The sequence below is a fragment of the Cnephaeus nilssonii genome, assembly GCF_951640355.1.
Source record: "Cnephaeus nilssonii genome assembly, chromosome: 14".
Lineage (NCBI taxonomy): Eukaryota > Metazoa > Chordata > Mammalia > Chiroptera > Vespertilionidae > Cnephaeus > Cnephaeus nilssonii.
In genome coordinates this window covers 4087001-4102063 of record NC_137085.1, presented here as the reverse complement: position 1 = coordinate 4102063, position 15063 = coordinate 4087001, and the positions used below count along the sequence as shown (strand labels likewise).

Genomic DNA, 15063 nt, shown 5'->3' with positions numbered 1-15063 from the left:
AACCTGCCTCGGGCAGTTCATGTGGGATGGGGCAAGGCTGGGGTTGGAGGAGGCTGAGTCCAGCCAGGATCTGTAGGCACCTCCCCCAGGCAGGCAGCCCGGTGTCAGAGCCAGAAGGGTTTTCTGGTTGTGTGGATGGTGAGATGGAGGCCTGGAGCCTGGGGGGCTTGCCCAGGGTCAGCCGCGACGGGGGGCGGAGAGTTCAGCGGGCACAGGCTCAATGCCCAGCTCTGGGCTCCTCCACCCCCCTCCTCCCCGCCCCACATCTCACTGAACCCTGGCAGGCCTGGGGCAGATGGGCTGTGCGCCACTGCTGTGCAGATGAGCAGCTTAAGTAACGTGAACCTGGGTCCGGAGGACCCGTTCAGTGCGCTGACTGGCTCCCTGGCCGCGGCTGCTCTCTCTTCTCCTCCCTGTCTCCCGCCCCCACGCCGAGGCCTCAGCTTCCTCCAGCTTCTGCCGCAGGGGCCTTGCTGGCTCGGGAGGAGCTTCCCCAGATGCTGGGAGGGCAGGAGCAAGGCCAGTGTCAGATTGCATCATTTCCCCGGCCACCGCCCAGCTCCTAATCTCTGGTCACACACACACACACACACACACACACACACACACACGCACGCACACACGCACACACACGCACACACACACACACACCACACGCACGCACACACACACGTTCACCCTTAGATGCATGCGCCTTGCACACCGCTCAGCCCCGAGGCTGAGGGCCTCCTGCCCCCGCAGGGCGCAGCCTGGCAGGCAGGGGAGCTCACTGGTCGCTGAAGGAGCACGCACAGGACTCCAGGCGGGGAGGGAATTTCAACCCTCTCTCTCTGTAGGTGAGGAACGGATCCCCAGACAGAATAGGCAGCATTGTCCTGAGTGCCTGCCACGTGCCAGGCACTGGCAGATGGTCCCTGTCCCCACGGAGCTCACGGTGGGGGACGAGGGCAGTGAGGACACAGCATGGCCTGTGCTGTGATGGGCCCCATCTGAGGCGTGGCGGGACCACTGAGGCAGAGCAAGGCAGACAGGGGGTGGTCTGTAGCTCCATGGAGCCGCCCTCTCCCACCCTGATGCCCACCCTCTTGGCTCCAGGTGCATTTGGGAGGTGGCAAAGCAGGGGTGACTAGCCCATCCCGGCCACCCCGGGTGTCTGAGCCACCTGCGGGCTCCCAGACCACACGTGAGTCCCTTCCTGTGAGTCCCTTCCCTGCGCCTCCCCGGAGAGGGGTGGGTAGCCTGTGCTTACACGTCCAGCTGATCTGGGTTTCAATCCTGGCTCTGCCTCTTCCCAGCCAAGCAAGACGTTGAGCGCGTTCTTTAACCTGAGCCTCAGTTTCCCTGTCTCTAACACGAGGTAACACACGTGGACTGCTCAGTTTGTAATAGACATGTTTATTATCTTTTTAAAAATATGTTTTATGGGTTTCAGAGAGAGGAAGGGAAAGGGAGAGAGAGAAACATTAATGATGAGAGAGAATCACTGATCGGCTGCCTCCTGCACGCCCTCTACTGGGGATCGAGCCTGCAGCCCAGGCGTGTGCCCTGACCGGGAATCAAACCGTGACCTCCTGGTTCACAGATCGATGCTCAACCACTGGGCCGCACCGGCCGGGCAACGTGTTCATTATCTTGATTGTGGTGATGGTTTCAGGGTGCTCGGATGTGTTATTGAATGCCCTCGGTATATGCAGTTTATTGTCTGAATGTGCAACAGGGTGGGCACCCGGGTGGGGAGGGGCAGCTCCCCGGAGACAGACAGACCACCCACTGTCTGCCCTGCTCTGCCTCAGTGGTCCCACCAGGCCCCGGACGTGGCCCATCACAGCACAGGTCATGCTGTATTCCAGCTGCCCTCGTGTGCCCCATCCCAAGCACACGCCTCCCCAAAGCTGCCCGCTCAGCCAGGCTGCTAGAAGGGGGTTCTAGTGGCTGGAAGGCTAGTTCAGGGCCTCTGTCACATCCCCCCTCCCCTCCCCTCCCCCCCACCCCCCCACTGAGGCTGCTGCGCCTGGAAACTGAGCAGCGTTTGGTTCTGCAGAGTGGTTCGCCAAGCAGTGACGACAGATTCCAGAAGCCAGGGACCCACACCTTCACCCAGGTACTTCCTGCCTCCCTCCGCCCTCCGCCCTCCTCCTTAATGGTCTATTGTGTGGCTGAGGTTGCCATGGCACCTCTGCTGGCCCCAGGGGTGGGCCTGGCAGGGGGTTGAATGGCCAGTGGAGGGGAGAGTTGTGGGTATCAATCAGATCCACCCCCAACCTCACTGTCCCGAGAGGCCTTCTCTTCCAAGTCCCAAGGGCAGTAGGGACGGGGCCCCCGGGGCTGGCGGGGCAGCGGTGGGGGGAGGGGGGGACTGTGAGACGTGAGGAACTGCAGGGAGGACGTGTCTGGCCGCAGCGTCCGGCTGTGTCCAGGCTCCGCTGCCCAGGGCGGGGCCGGGGGCCGCACTTCACCTCCGGCCTCCAGGCGATGGGCAGGGTTCAGGCGCCTGCATCCTGGTGCTGATGGCGGAGTGTGGAGGGGTGTGGCTTCAGGAAGGGGGCGTCCTCAGCTGGCCCTGGCGATGGCGAACATCCTGTTCCCAATCCCGTGGCAGCTTGTCGGGGATGAGGCTGCCCAGGGCGAGGGCTGGGGTCGGGCCAGGAGGGCGCTGTTGGCTGGGGCTGGCGGGCGGGGCGGGCGCATCCATCCCTCACACTCTTCCTCACTCCCTCCAGACCATGTCCGGCAAAGGCTCCGTGGTTCTGGCCTACAGTGGTGGCCTGGACACCTCCTGCATCCTCGTGTGGCTGAAGGAACAAGGCTATGACGTCATTGCCTACCTGGTGAGGAGGCGCCGAGGGCCTGCCATCCCGCCCGCCGCCCCCCAGCTGCCCGCTGCTCACCGTCACTCCCGCCCGCTCCCCCTGAGTCTGTCTCGGGCTGTGGGGAGCGCTCCCTGCACCGCCTCCCTTTCTCCCCGTAAACGGAGCCCGGGTGCCCCAGGCCTGGGGGTGTCCCCCAGCGCACAGACAGGCCGCTCTCCTGGGGGGCTCACCTGAGCAGAACCAGGGCCGGCCTGCAGCCACGTCTGTCTGGGCGGGGGCCCCGGACCTGGAGTCAGGCTGGGGCGCAGGGCAGCCGGGAGCCCGGGCACAGGCCTCCCTGCCGCCCGCCGGCTTCCGTGGATGGTCAAGTGGCTGCACTTGACTGGGATGTGAGCTGGGGAGTTGTCCTGGCTTGTGGCAGGGGGTGGCCAGGGGAGGGGGCAGGGGAGTGGCGGGAAGAGATAGATGGTTCAAGGGCAGCCTTTGACCTTCAAGGCAGTGTTAGCAAAAGTTGCGGCCCAGCGGCCGGTGCTGCCCGGAGCCAGGCCTGGCCAGTCCTACCTCCCCCCCCCCCCCCCCCCCCCCCCCCCCGCACAGTGGTAGCTCCTGGGAATATTCGGGTTCTCCACGCCCTGGCTCGTGCCCTCTCTGCTCCCTGGGGCCCCAGCCTCCAACAGAAACCCCTCCACTTGAGGGCTGTTATGTGGACGGCTCTTGCCCGGGGCTCACCTCCGGGGTGGACATTCCTCTCAGGCTGATGGGCCTCTGCTCCGCTCCTCAGGCCAACATCGGCCAGAAGGAAGACTTCGAGGAAGCCAGGAAGAAGGCGCTGAAGCTCGGGGCCAAAAAGGTACCAAGTGGGGGGCAGGGTCTGGGCTGGAAGTGGGGTTTGGACGTGGGGGTAGCAGCGGCCTTCCTGCTGCAAAGCTCCTTGTCCCCGGGCTCCCTTCTGACTGGCCCTCCTGCTTCCAAGAGTGAAATAAATCCCTTCCGGGTGTGAGTACATACTCCGCCCTCCTCCCCCCAGCCACCTCCCACCCATCCATCTTCTCCTCATCCACTCATTCATCCACCTGCCCATCCACTCACTCATCCACCTGCCCATCCACTCACCCATCGACCCTTTCATCTGCCCATCCACCTGTCCATCCCTCGTGTATCCGCATCCGTACACCCATCCTCCCATCCATTCAGCAGCCTCAGGAAACTCCACTGAGTTCAGCACATTGATTGAGCATCTGTGTGGCGCGCAGGTCCTGTGCTGGGTGCGGGGCCCATATGGTGAATGGGCCAGCGTGGTCCCTGCTCACCTGGGCTTACAATGCAAGTGTGAGCCCCTCCAGGGGCGGGGGGTTGGGGGGGCGTCCCTGGCACCCCAATCAGAAGCAGGTCCCTCTGCAGGCCACGTGTAACTCGCTCCGGAAGGCAGCCCATGTGCTGCGTGTGTGTGTCTCACATTCCCCGCTCAAGGGTTGAGATTTAGCAAAAGGAACCCTCGTCACGACTTCCAGACCGTCCTTACGTGCCGTTGGCACCGGAAGCAAGGCGCGTGGCACACCACAGCCCGTTTGTGCTCGGGGCGCACGCTGCTGCCCGTCATGGCGTTTGCATGTGATGATTGTATCATTATAGCAAATGTTTCCGCTCAGGGTCCCCCAGAAAGGGTCTTGGGGACCCCCGGCGTGAACATTTTGAGGGCCATTCCTCTAGATCGGGCTTGTGGCTGGCTGTCCTGTGCATTGCAGGATGCTCGCCAGCATTTCTGTCCTCTGCCCACTGGAGGCCAGAGCCCCTGCCCCACCCAAACCAAAACTATCTTCGGGCCTGGGGACAAAGTCATAGCTGGCTTTTGTGGATGGCAGCTCTCTACGGCTCTAGATCTTAGGTGGCAGCTGAGTTTCATTTCAGGCCCAGAATGCTGTGTTGGGAGGGACTGAAGGACCACAGCTAGTTGCAGTGGGATGGCGTATCCGGATTGATTAACAATGTCTGCCCCGAGTACAGCATAGAGGGTAACGGTATAGTAGGCTGGGATTGATTAGCGATGCCTCCCCCAGATGCAGAGGTGCAGCTTGCCAGGGTCCATGGGTCGTGTCTGCCTTAGACGCAGGCCATGCACGTGGCCTGGGGCTCTGCCTCCTGCCGAGGGCCCCCCTTGCTGAGCCTCCCACCCCCCGCCCCCCGGGCTCCCCCGCAGGTGTTCATCGAGGACGTCAGCAAGGAGTTTGTGGAGGAGTTCATCTGGCCCGCCGTCCAGTCCAGTGCGCTGTACGAGGACCGCTACCCTCCTGGGCACCTCTCTGGCCAGGCCCTGCATCGCCCCGCAAACAAGTGGAGATCGCCCAGCGAGAGGGGAGCCAAGTACGTGTCCCACGGCGCCACAGGAAAGGTGAGACCAGGGTGGACCGGCTGGGGGCGCCGGGCGGAGGGCGGAGGCCAGGGCTGCAGAGGGAGGCGGAGGCGCCGGGCGATGGACAGGTGGCCCTTGGTCACTTGTGGGTTCCCCCACATCGCCGCCGGGTGCACAGTGGACAGGCCGAATAAGAGGAATATTGCTAGCACGTGCATTTCCACGTGCGGTGGGAGTGACGTCACCCCCGTCTGGCCAACTTGAGGCTGAGCGTTGGGGGACATGGCCTCTGGCCAAAGTCACAGGGCATGCGTCGCCATCTGTGCAGTAGAAAGGGTCAGAAACCCCGAGTTCGCAGAGGTTCAGGGCCCGTACAGCTGGGCTCAGATCCTGGCTCCCCCGCTTCCACGCTGTGTGACTTCACCCCCACCGATAAAATGGGACCGGCTCAGGGCCGTGGGGAGTCATGAGTAGGGTAATCCCTGTAGAGGGCTCAGCATAGGCCTGGCACGTAGTGAGCGTTCAGTGACAGGGACGTGCCTGATCGTACGATTATCAGACCTGACCTAGGGGCGCCTGCAGGCAGGGGGAGGTCAGTAAGAACAATGGTCAGCGCAGAATGAAAAACGCCTCTGTCCATGCTGCAGTGAGATCCCCGTTCCAGGAGGTATTCGAGGGGGGAGCAGGAGACCGGGGTTCTGCAAGGGCGCCTGCCGGGAGAAGGTCCCTCCTCCCGTGCCACCAGGACTGAGGGTGGGTGGCATTCAGGGCTGGTAGAGTGAGCGGGTGTGTGTGTGAGGGGTCTGGCCATGGCTTGAGTGGCTCTTGGGGTCCCGGGAGAGACCCCCAGAGTAACCCACACGCAATAGCCACCAGCAGCTGTGTGCACTGCTCCGTTTGGCCACCAGAGGGCACCAGAGGCTTGTATTTGAGACCTTCTGGGGCCGACCCTGGAGGAAGCGGCTGGAGAAGGAGGCGGCTGCACAGGGGCCTCTGGTCCCCAGCCTGGTCCCGGGGGACTGTGGCTCTGAGAACAGCACCCTCTGCGGCGGTTGTGTGGCCCCTTGGGACCTGGGGCTGTCCCGGCAGTTAACACTCAGTGTCCAAAAGAGGAGCAGCCGGACTTGGAACATCTCTGGGGGCCTCCAGGGCCAGCGTAGTCCAGAAAACTATAAATTTGTGGGCCGGCGAGCCCAGCCACCTGCAGGGGCTGAGGGCTGGCTGGCTGGGGGCGGGTATCACACATCAGGAGAGGGCCCTGGGGCCCCTGAAGGCAGAACCAGGGCCGGGGGCCTGGGCCGGCGGGAGGCTGGCAACCCCAGAGGCGGATCTCAGTAGGACATCTTGGCAGAACGTTCTGGAAGGGTTCACCCTGCAGAGAAAGAGGCCGGTCCTGAGGTTCTGGCCCATGGCTGTGTCTGCTGCTGGCCTCGCTCAGGTGCAGGGAGCTAGGGACCCGGGTCCTTGTTCCCGCCACAGGGCTGTCACCTTCCCGCATCTGTTCATTCGCTCTGGGCGCTGAGTACTCGTCCAGCACGGACTTCCCTCCACACATGGGGGCATTTGGGGACTTGGGACCCTGACCGAGCAGGGAGTGAGGGACGGTGGCACCGAGACATCCGATGGAGCGGGTGTTAGCAGCGACGTCGAGGGCGAAGGGCACCCAGGCCGCAGGAACAGACTGTGCAAAGGCCTGGAGCCAAGAGGCAGCTTCCCGCCCAGGCCCTGCCCAAGCTGGGGTCCATCCCTCCACACCCCACGGAGGCCCTGGCCCCGCCCCCCCCCCCCCCAGAGGGCTGCACAGAAGCTGGGGTGGCTCTTCCGGGGCCGCCTCCTTCCCACCAGTTTTGGAAAAGAGAAGCCTGGAAATCTGAGCCTCAGACTCGGCAGGGGTGCGGGGAACAGGAGTTTGGTAAATGGCGCCATCTGCATGGCTGGCCTGGGAGCAGATGGGCCACCCCCCTCCCAGCCCTTGCAGTCCTGGTGGGCGCCGCACCCACACTTAAACACGCCTGCACGTGTATCCGCACATGGATGCACATGGTGTGTGTGTGACAGCTCTACCCCGGCCCCCTGGGGTGCTGCCAGGGGCTGGCCTGGGGTGAGGGTCCTGGGGTGAGGGAGTGGAAGGATCCGATGGGTCTCGGCCCTGGTCCGGGGCAGGGTTTGAGCCAAGGCCACCTGTTTGGCTTCTGGGCGGGTCTCTGGCTCTGGAACAGATGGGTGTCCCCGCGGCGGGCAGACACCGGCCCCGGGTGCCTGTGGGAGCAGGCAGCAGCCACCATTGTTCCGGGGAAATGCGACGCCGTGGGGAAGCGTCTCCAGGATGTGCAACACCAGACCTCGGGCCGGACAGACGAGTCTGCTTGTTATGGTAGCTCCTGCCGGGCCGTGCTGGCGGGGCCCCGGGCAGGTGGGACTGCGCCGCGTCCGTCCGCACGATGGGCATTACATAGAGCCCACCTCGCAGGCCGCTGGGTGCAGTGAGCTCCCGACGGGTGGAGCCACGGAGGGCGTGTGGGCTGTGAGGATCGGTAGTGCCCGCCGGCTGTGTGACCTTGGGCAGGTGGCTTCACCTCTCTGAGCCTCACTGTCCTCATCTGTGAAATGGGGTTCAGCATCCCACCGGCCCCAGCTGGCTCTCCCGGGTGACAACCAGGGTAGGTAGGTGCTCACTAAGGGGATTGGATGGCCTGGCCGGTGTGGATCAGTGGATAGAGCATCGGCCTGCGGAACAAAGGGTCCCGGGTTCTATTCCAGTCAAGGGCATGTAACTCGGTTGCAGGCTCCTCCCCGGGCCAGGCCCTGGTCAGGGCTCATGCAGGAGGCAACCCATCGATGTTTCTCTCTGACTCTCCCTCTCTCTTCCACTCTCCCTAAAAATCAATGGAAAAATATCCTCCAGTGAGGGTTAACCAAAAAAAAAAAAGTGGATAAAGGGATGGATGGAGGGTGAGGGGAGCGGCTGACCGGGTGCCGCTCGAGGCCCAGGGGGTAGAGGAAGGAGCGGCCCCGCCCTCCGCTCCTGGCTCCGCGGAGAGGGACTGAGGGGCTGAAGCCCTGTCCCCATGTCGCCTGACAAGACTCTGGAACATAGCATGTCATTCCCGCCTGGCCCGTGGCCCCTGCGGTTTTCCCAGGAGGCGCCAGGCCCGTTATTCCCGCAGCGCTGTCTCCCGGCCGCTGAGCTGGTGGGAGGCGCTGAGCTGGTGGGAGGCGGGCGGGGCGCTGGCAGCCATTGTCTGCGGGTCTGGGCTGTGCGGCCGGGCCAGCTCTGGGGTGGCCTCTTCCATCATCGTCGTCGGTGTCTAGGACGATGTCCCCTCACTGGGGTGCCGTGGGACCTCCCTTCACTGCAGGGGACACAGGTGCGGAGAGGCAGGGCGCCCCACACAGGGTGGTGGGGCAGGGGGGCCAGGCCTTCCATCTCTGGGCCTCAGTTTCCCTCTATTCAGAGAGGAGCCGAGGAGCAGAGGGCCCTGGGCAGTGAGCTGGTCCCTCCCTCCCTCCAACCAGCCGTTGTGTAGCCGGGAAGCTGAGGCTCAGAGAGGAGTCGGATTCCGGATGGTGTGGGGGAGGGAGGGAGGCAGGTCACAGCATCGAGGAGCCAGGCAGGGCCACGCAGGGGGGGACCTTCGGGAAGAGGCTGAGGTGTGGGCAGCTCTCCCTGCCTGGAGAAGGCCCCCCAGCCCTGCACGCATGCGTACCCCCAGAAGTGTGCATCCCTGCTAAGTACCTAGACATGTATGCCCTCCACTTCACCACATACCCACACATACATGTGCGACATCTCATTTAGTCTGCTGTGTTTCTGCATCCCCTGCACCCCACCCCGTGCCCACGCTGACACACCAGCGCATGCCCAGAAGTCATGGCATTCCCACACATGCCGGGCACAGGGCCACCCTGTCCTGCACCCCAGCTCCGCTCTGTGCTCGAGACCTGGCTGCCTGTGGGGCAGGAGCTGCGTTCCTTCTCCAAGAAAGCCATTTCCATCCTCACAGCAGCTCTAGGACCCGCTCCAGAAGGTTCTGAGAGAGCCGTCCAGCCTCCGGCACTGAGCAGCCCGCGCTGCTGACACACACACACACACACACACACATCCCCACACCCCACCCCGTCCCCACACCCAGCTGTGGTTCCTGACAGCCCCCCCCCCAACTCCACCCCTGTACCCACACCCAGCTGTGGTTCCTGACAGCCCCCCCATCCCCACACCCAGCTGTGGTTCCTGACAGCCCCCCCCCCAACTCCACCCCTGTACCCCACACCCAGCTGTGGTTCCTGACAGCCCCCCCATCCCCACACCCAGCTGTGGTTCCTGACACACACACACACACACACACACACACACACACACACACACCATCCCGTCCCCCACACCCAGCTGTGGTTGCTGACACCCCCTGTTCTGTGTTCCAGGGGCAACGACCAGGTCCGGTTTGAGCTCACCTGCTACTCACTGGCCCCCCAGATTAAGGTAAGAAGTTGCTCCTCTCGGGGCGAGGCCTGGGGTTCTGGGAGGTGCCGAGGACAGGACAGTGCACCTGAGCCTCCCGGGGGTGGGGGCGCCCTCATTTCCCACAGAGAGTGCCCCTCCCTCCACCAGCTGCCAGCGGACAGCACTCTCTCCCAAGGGGCTGCCCCAGGTGTCTGGGTCGTCAGGGCGCTGGACGGACAGATGTCGCTGTCCTTCAGCCCGTGTCCTCGGCACCCCAAGGTCTGGCTTCCCGGGTGCAAGTGGCCGATGTCTAGGCCCCTCGCAGCCCTCCCGGCCCCCGGTCGGCCCCTCAACGAGGGCCCGGCTCCTCGCAGCTTCCTGGGCCCTGACCTCCGGTGTCCTGGATTCTTTCCTGGGATTGGGAAGGACCTTGGGGACACCTGCCCATCGATGCCACCCGGTCATGAGAGCACACGTCAGCAGCACTACCTAGCCTGCCGCCCCTGCCCCGCCCCCTTCAAGCCGATCTGTGCATTCATTCATCCACCCCTTCATCTCCTCATTCGTTCATTCATTCATTCATTCACTCACTCAGCCTCCAGGCACAAGGCTGAGCAGTAGGCATACAATGCACGCCACCAACGCAGCCCCGTGGTGCGTTAAAGAAGACAAAGCGACAGGTGACATCTTTCCAATACGACGCGGCATTGCACCCCGTGTTCACATGCCATCCACGTAGCATCACTGAGGTGTTTCACGGCCCTTTTCGTGCTGAGTCTTCTAGATCCAGCGTGTGCTTTACGCGTCCAGCTCAGCTCGAGACAGGGACGGCCAGGCTGGGCGCGGCCACAGCGGCTCCTGGCTGCCGTGCCCCCCCCCCCCACACACACACACACACACACAGGTGCAGGGCTGAGCTCCCTGAGGCCGCTTCAGGCTGAAGCAACGGAAGATGTGCCCCCTCCCAAGCCCCAAGGGGCCCGAAGGGGTTTCCACTTTTTCTCACGCGGCCGTCTTTCTCTGTCCCTCTAACCACCCCGCAGCTGCGCGGGGTGCCCATGGCCTGGCGGGGTGCCCATGGCCTGGAGGTGAGCGGGAACGAGCTCTAATGATCCGTTTTGACCACAGACACCGGCGGCTCGGACAGTCGGGACTTGCCGTGGGCCGGTGCGGGGGTGTCTGGTTTCCGAGTCTTTGTCTGCAGAGGCCAAGCCCCGGGGCTGGGATGGGGTGCAGGCAGGGGTGCAAGCTGGGCTCGGAGCTGGGGTGAGGGCAGGGATGCTCATCCTAGGGTTGGGGGTCTTTACCCCCCACCACCTTCACCCCCCGACCCCCCAGCTCCACAGCCTGGAAATCACGCCGGCTTCTGCATCTGGTTGGGCCGTTGTGTGAGAGGCAGGGGGCAGGGTCCTGCTTGGCCTCCGGGGTGAGTGGGGGCTCTTCGCTCTGAGGGCCTAGCCCTGCCCCCCCTCCAGGCGGGTGGAATGAGCTCAGTCCCCCGGTCAGGCTCTGGCTCCCCTCCCTTCCGCGCCGAGAGCAGCTCAGGTTCGGGAGAAGGGAAGCAGGAGGATGGGTTTGGGAGATGGCGTGTGTCATCTCTGGTCCCTACGACCCTGGAGCAGGGCCACTGGGTAGCTGCAGGTCCGTGGACCCCTTGGGGGTGGGGGCTGGTCCTCTGACCAGGGGTGCTTGTCTAGCTCAAACCCTCAGGGCTCAGTTGGGGAGACTGGGGCCCAGGGGGCAGGACCCGCCTGGGGACACACGACCATCCTGCCATGGAGCTTGGGCCTCTTGAACCCCACCCCCGACGTGGGGGGGCCATCCTTCCCTGCCTAACGGGGTGCCCAGGGACTGCATCCTCTCTGGGGAGCAGCAGGAGGCCCCAGGGGACCATCCGAGTCTCCTGCCCCTTAGCAGAGAGGCCAGCCCTGTGCTCTGGGGCGAGGAGAGCCCGCAGCAGGGCCCCCCCGGTCTGACCCCTCGCCCCATGTCCAGGTCATCGCCCCCTGGAGGATGCCCGAGTTCTACAACCGCTTCCAGGGCCGCAGCGACCTGATGGAGTACGCGAAGGTAGGAGCCGCGTGTTCCCCTGGCCTCGCCTGCTGCCCGCACGCCCTCCTGGGGGCCGCGTGGACCACCCGCTCGAGGCTGGGGCCGACCCCCATGCCTGGGGATGGCGCTTCTGTCCAGCTGCCCCCCCTTTTCCGGGCACCTGTGCCCTGGGCCAGCCAGCCCCACGGGGTGTGGTCCCTGCCTAAGCCGGGCCTCTCCCTCTGCCTCCCATTCTCCTGCCACCTCTGCTGTGTGTGTCACTCAGGGGACAGCCGGGGGTGGGAGCCAGGCCATTTTCTGCCCCTCATTACCTGGCGGCTAATTGTCGCCCCGGGCCCTCCCGCGAGCAGGTAGGCGCGCTGAGGAGCCGCGGCCCACAAAGGCTGTGTGGAGCCAGCCCTTTTGAAGTACAAGTTGCAATAAAACATATTAGAAGTTTTACATCAAGATCCTTAGCCTCTCCCAGGGAACCTTTCTTTTTAGCGACTCGATGGCAGCCCTTGACAAACAGGCTCAATCAATCAGACGGGGGGGGGGGGGGGGGGGGGGAGCGACGCGGCGCACACACCAGAAAATTGCTCGGGTTTTTAAATAGCAGCCGCCCGGGCTGGCTGTGTGCGCTCGCTGCAGCCGGGTGCCACGTGGCGGGGGACGCGGCGGGGACGCAGCCCTGCCCCGCCGCCAGCATCCCATTAAGACCTGGAGTGCTCGGAGGAGAGATCTCCTACCATCTGTTGTTTTATTATTAAGAGGGGAGTTTACAAGAGCAAGCCATATGTTGCCAAACAAATTGTCAAATAGCAGAGCTATTAAGGGAACGGCTTGGCGAGGCCTTCTCGTCTCCCCGATCGGACAGGATCTGGAGCATGTTTCATCTTTAAGAATAATGAATTGGAACCCCCGCCCCGCCCGTGTTCTCACGCCTGCCCGTCAGGGTTTGAGACAGGGCCGGGCTGACCCAAATGCTGCTCTGCGCGTAAAACACTCAACCCCAAGCCAAGCTAGCTTGCTCCTGGGCTCCCCAGCAAAGGTGAATTTCAGGGGTGTCGCTGTCCCCCCCGTCCAGGCTGTGGGGGAAGGCGCTGTGCTCAGCTTCCATCCCCAATAGAAAGTTTGCCCGGGAAAGTCAAGCCCGGGTCCCTCCTCGACCCGCCCTCCCTCGGAGGCCGGTCTGACCTCCTAGGCGGGAGCGGGGGGGGGGGGGGGGGGGGGGGGCAGTGTCCCTGCGCCCAGGAAATGGTCCGAATGACTGAGCAGCAGCCAGGCTTTGTCCGGAACGCAGGGCCAGGCAGGATCTGGTTCGGCTCAGACAGGAACCCACGGCTTTGAGAAGCCCTGCTCCCAGGACGCCAGTGCCGAGCCAGAGGGGCCGCGGGAGCCCATGAGAAGCCCGCCGCCCGCCGCCCGCCGCCCGCCGCCCTCGCCACGCGCAGGGGAACGGCCTCACCGTTTTCACTGTCGCCATCTCCTTTTTTCAATGTATATTTTTATTGATTTCAGAGAGAGAGAGAGAGAGAAATGATGAGAGAGTCATTGATCTTTTGCCTCCTGCACGCCCCACACCCGGGATCAAGCCCATAACCCAGACCGGGAGTCGAACCGTGACCTCAACCACTGAGCCACGCCAGCCGGGCTCACCATCTTTTTTTTATTTTTATTTTTGATTAAGGTATTACAAATGTGTCCTATCCCCCCAATGTCCCCCCATCCCCCCAGTCCTGCCCTCACCCTCACCCCCTGTTGTCTGTGTCCATTGCTCATGCTTATACGCGTGCGTACAAGTCCTTTGGTTGATCTCGACCAGCTTCCTTTTCTAAGCCAGCGTTTGAGTTTGGCGCAGGGCAGTGTTCCGTGTACACGTGAAGATGGTTTGTTTCCTGTCCTCAGTTGCAATGCGTGTCCTGGTTGGGGGGCGGGGGCATCAGGACAGAGAGGGGAGGGAACACGAGAGTCTTTGGTCGGGGACTGTCGCTATTTTGGGCTTTTGTGGTGCTGCCCGTCCTGTTCTCTCCTCCTTCCCCTCCCTCCCTCCCTCTCCTCTCCCTGCCCCAGGCCCAGGGGGAATGAGAACCTCCACCACCCTCAACAAAGGCCGCAGGGCCACTGGTTTCTCAGCCCAGCAGCCTGGCGGGGGTTCCGTCTGCCCAGAGCCCGGGTCCCCACACCTGGCCCCCTCTGCTGGAGAGAGCTCAGGACGAGGGTAGATTTGACTCTGGGCACCTTGGGGGGACCAGGTTGCCCCCCAGCATTGAGCAGCCTCTCCCATTCCCCCGGGTGGTTTAAATGGAAGAACACCAACATTCTAGCGTGGACCACCTCCTGGGAAAGCTTGGAAAACAGCCCCGGAGGGTTTTCGCCTCATTTCTTTGGAAATTCCCTCCTTCCCTCCTTCCTGGGAATGAGGGCTGAGCCCGGGGGGAGCCGCACCAGGAGAGATGGGGGTGATGCCGGTGGGACCCGACGGGCCTGGGCCTCCGAGCTTCCGGGACCCGCCGGGCGAGGTGCTGACGGGGCTCAGGGGGCAGAGCGTCCAGTCTTGCTGGCTTCAAGCGGCCAGCCTGGGCCCTGAGCTGCCTCCCGTGGCAGGAAGCGGGGAGGGAGAGCAGGACACGGTGCAGGCCCTGGTGCCCCAGCCAGCCTGGTGTCCGGTGTCCGCCGGGACCCGCCTCATCTTTCACCCAAAAGGCCGAGGGAGGTGCCCCCTTCAGAGCGCCGCCAGCAGCCCCCCCCCCCCCCCCCCCCCCCCGGCCCGGCCCTTGAGCCAGGGATGGAGCCGCTGGGGAAGGAGGCACAGTCAGAACCAGTGGGGGGAGGGGCCTGCCTACGCTGTTCCTCGGGATTTCGGGGTACAGTGTGGCACACACTACGTGCTTCAGGGGCCCTGGAGGTGTCAGTCCAGAATTTTCCAGAAGGAACCTGCAAATTCAGCGTCCACTCTACAGCATCCCGGACGCTCGGTCTTGCTGCTTCTGTGCGGCACACCCGGCAGAGGCCCGGGGCGGGGGGGGGGGGGGGGGGGGGCGGGGCGTGGACGGCGAGGCTCCAGGTCTTGCTTCAGGGGGCCAGGGTTTGGGGCTGGCTGTGACCTTGAAAAAAACCGAGGCGCCTGGCCTGGCCCTCCACTCCGCTCCAAGCTCCCTCATGCTGCCCTGTCTCCGCCCTGCAGCAACACGGCATCCCCATCCCGGTCACCCCCAAGAGCCCGTGGAGCATGGACGAGAACCTCATGCACATCAGGTACGACATCAGCCCCGTCCACGGGGCTGCCCGGCGTGGGGAGCGCCTGCCGGGCGGGCCAGGGTGTCCGGGTGGCCGGACACGAGAGGTCCCTGCCCTAACGGAGTGGGGGGAGGGCAGGCCACGTCGGGCCCGCTTGTTCCCAGCTCCCCCTGCAGCCCTGCTGGGTGCCC

At 64.0% G+C, this 15063-nt stretch overlaps 1 protein-coding gene across 1 annotated transcript in view; it reads left to right on the top strand.

Annotated features, from left to right (window-relative positions):
- ASS1 (argininosuccinate synthase 1) overlaps positions 1 to 15063 on the top strand; it is a 43975-nt gene that overhangs the window by 2715 nt on the left and 26197 nt on the right. The window contains exons 2-8 of the mRNA XM_079790340.1: positions 2042 to 2101; positions 2721 to 2828; positions 3592 to 3660; positions 5008 to 5200; positions 9585 to 9640; positions 11597 to 11671; positions 14820 to 14890. Of these exons, the coding sequence (XP_079646466.1) occupies positions 2724 to 2828; positions 3592 to 3660; positions 5008 to 5200; positions 9585 to 9640; positions 11597 to 11671; positions 14820 to 14890 (569 nt within the window). The 5' untranslated portion in view covers positions 2042 to 2101; positions 2721 to 2723. The remainder of the gene's footprint in view (positions 1 to 2041; positions 2102 to 2720; positions 2829 to 3591; positions 3661 to 5007; positions 5201 to 9584; positions 9641 to 11596; positions 11672 to 14819; positions 14891 to 15063) is intronic.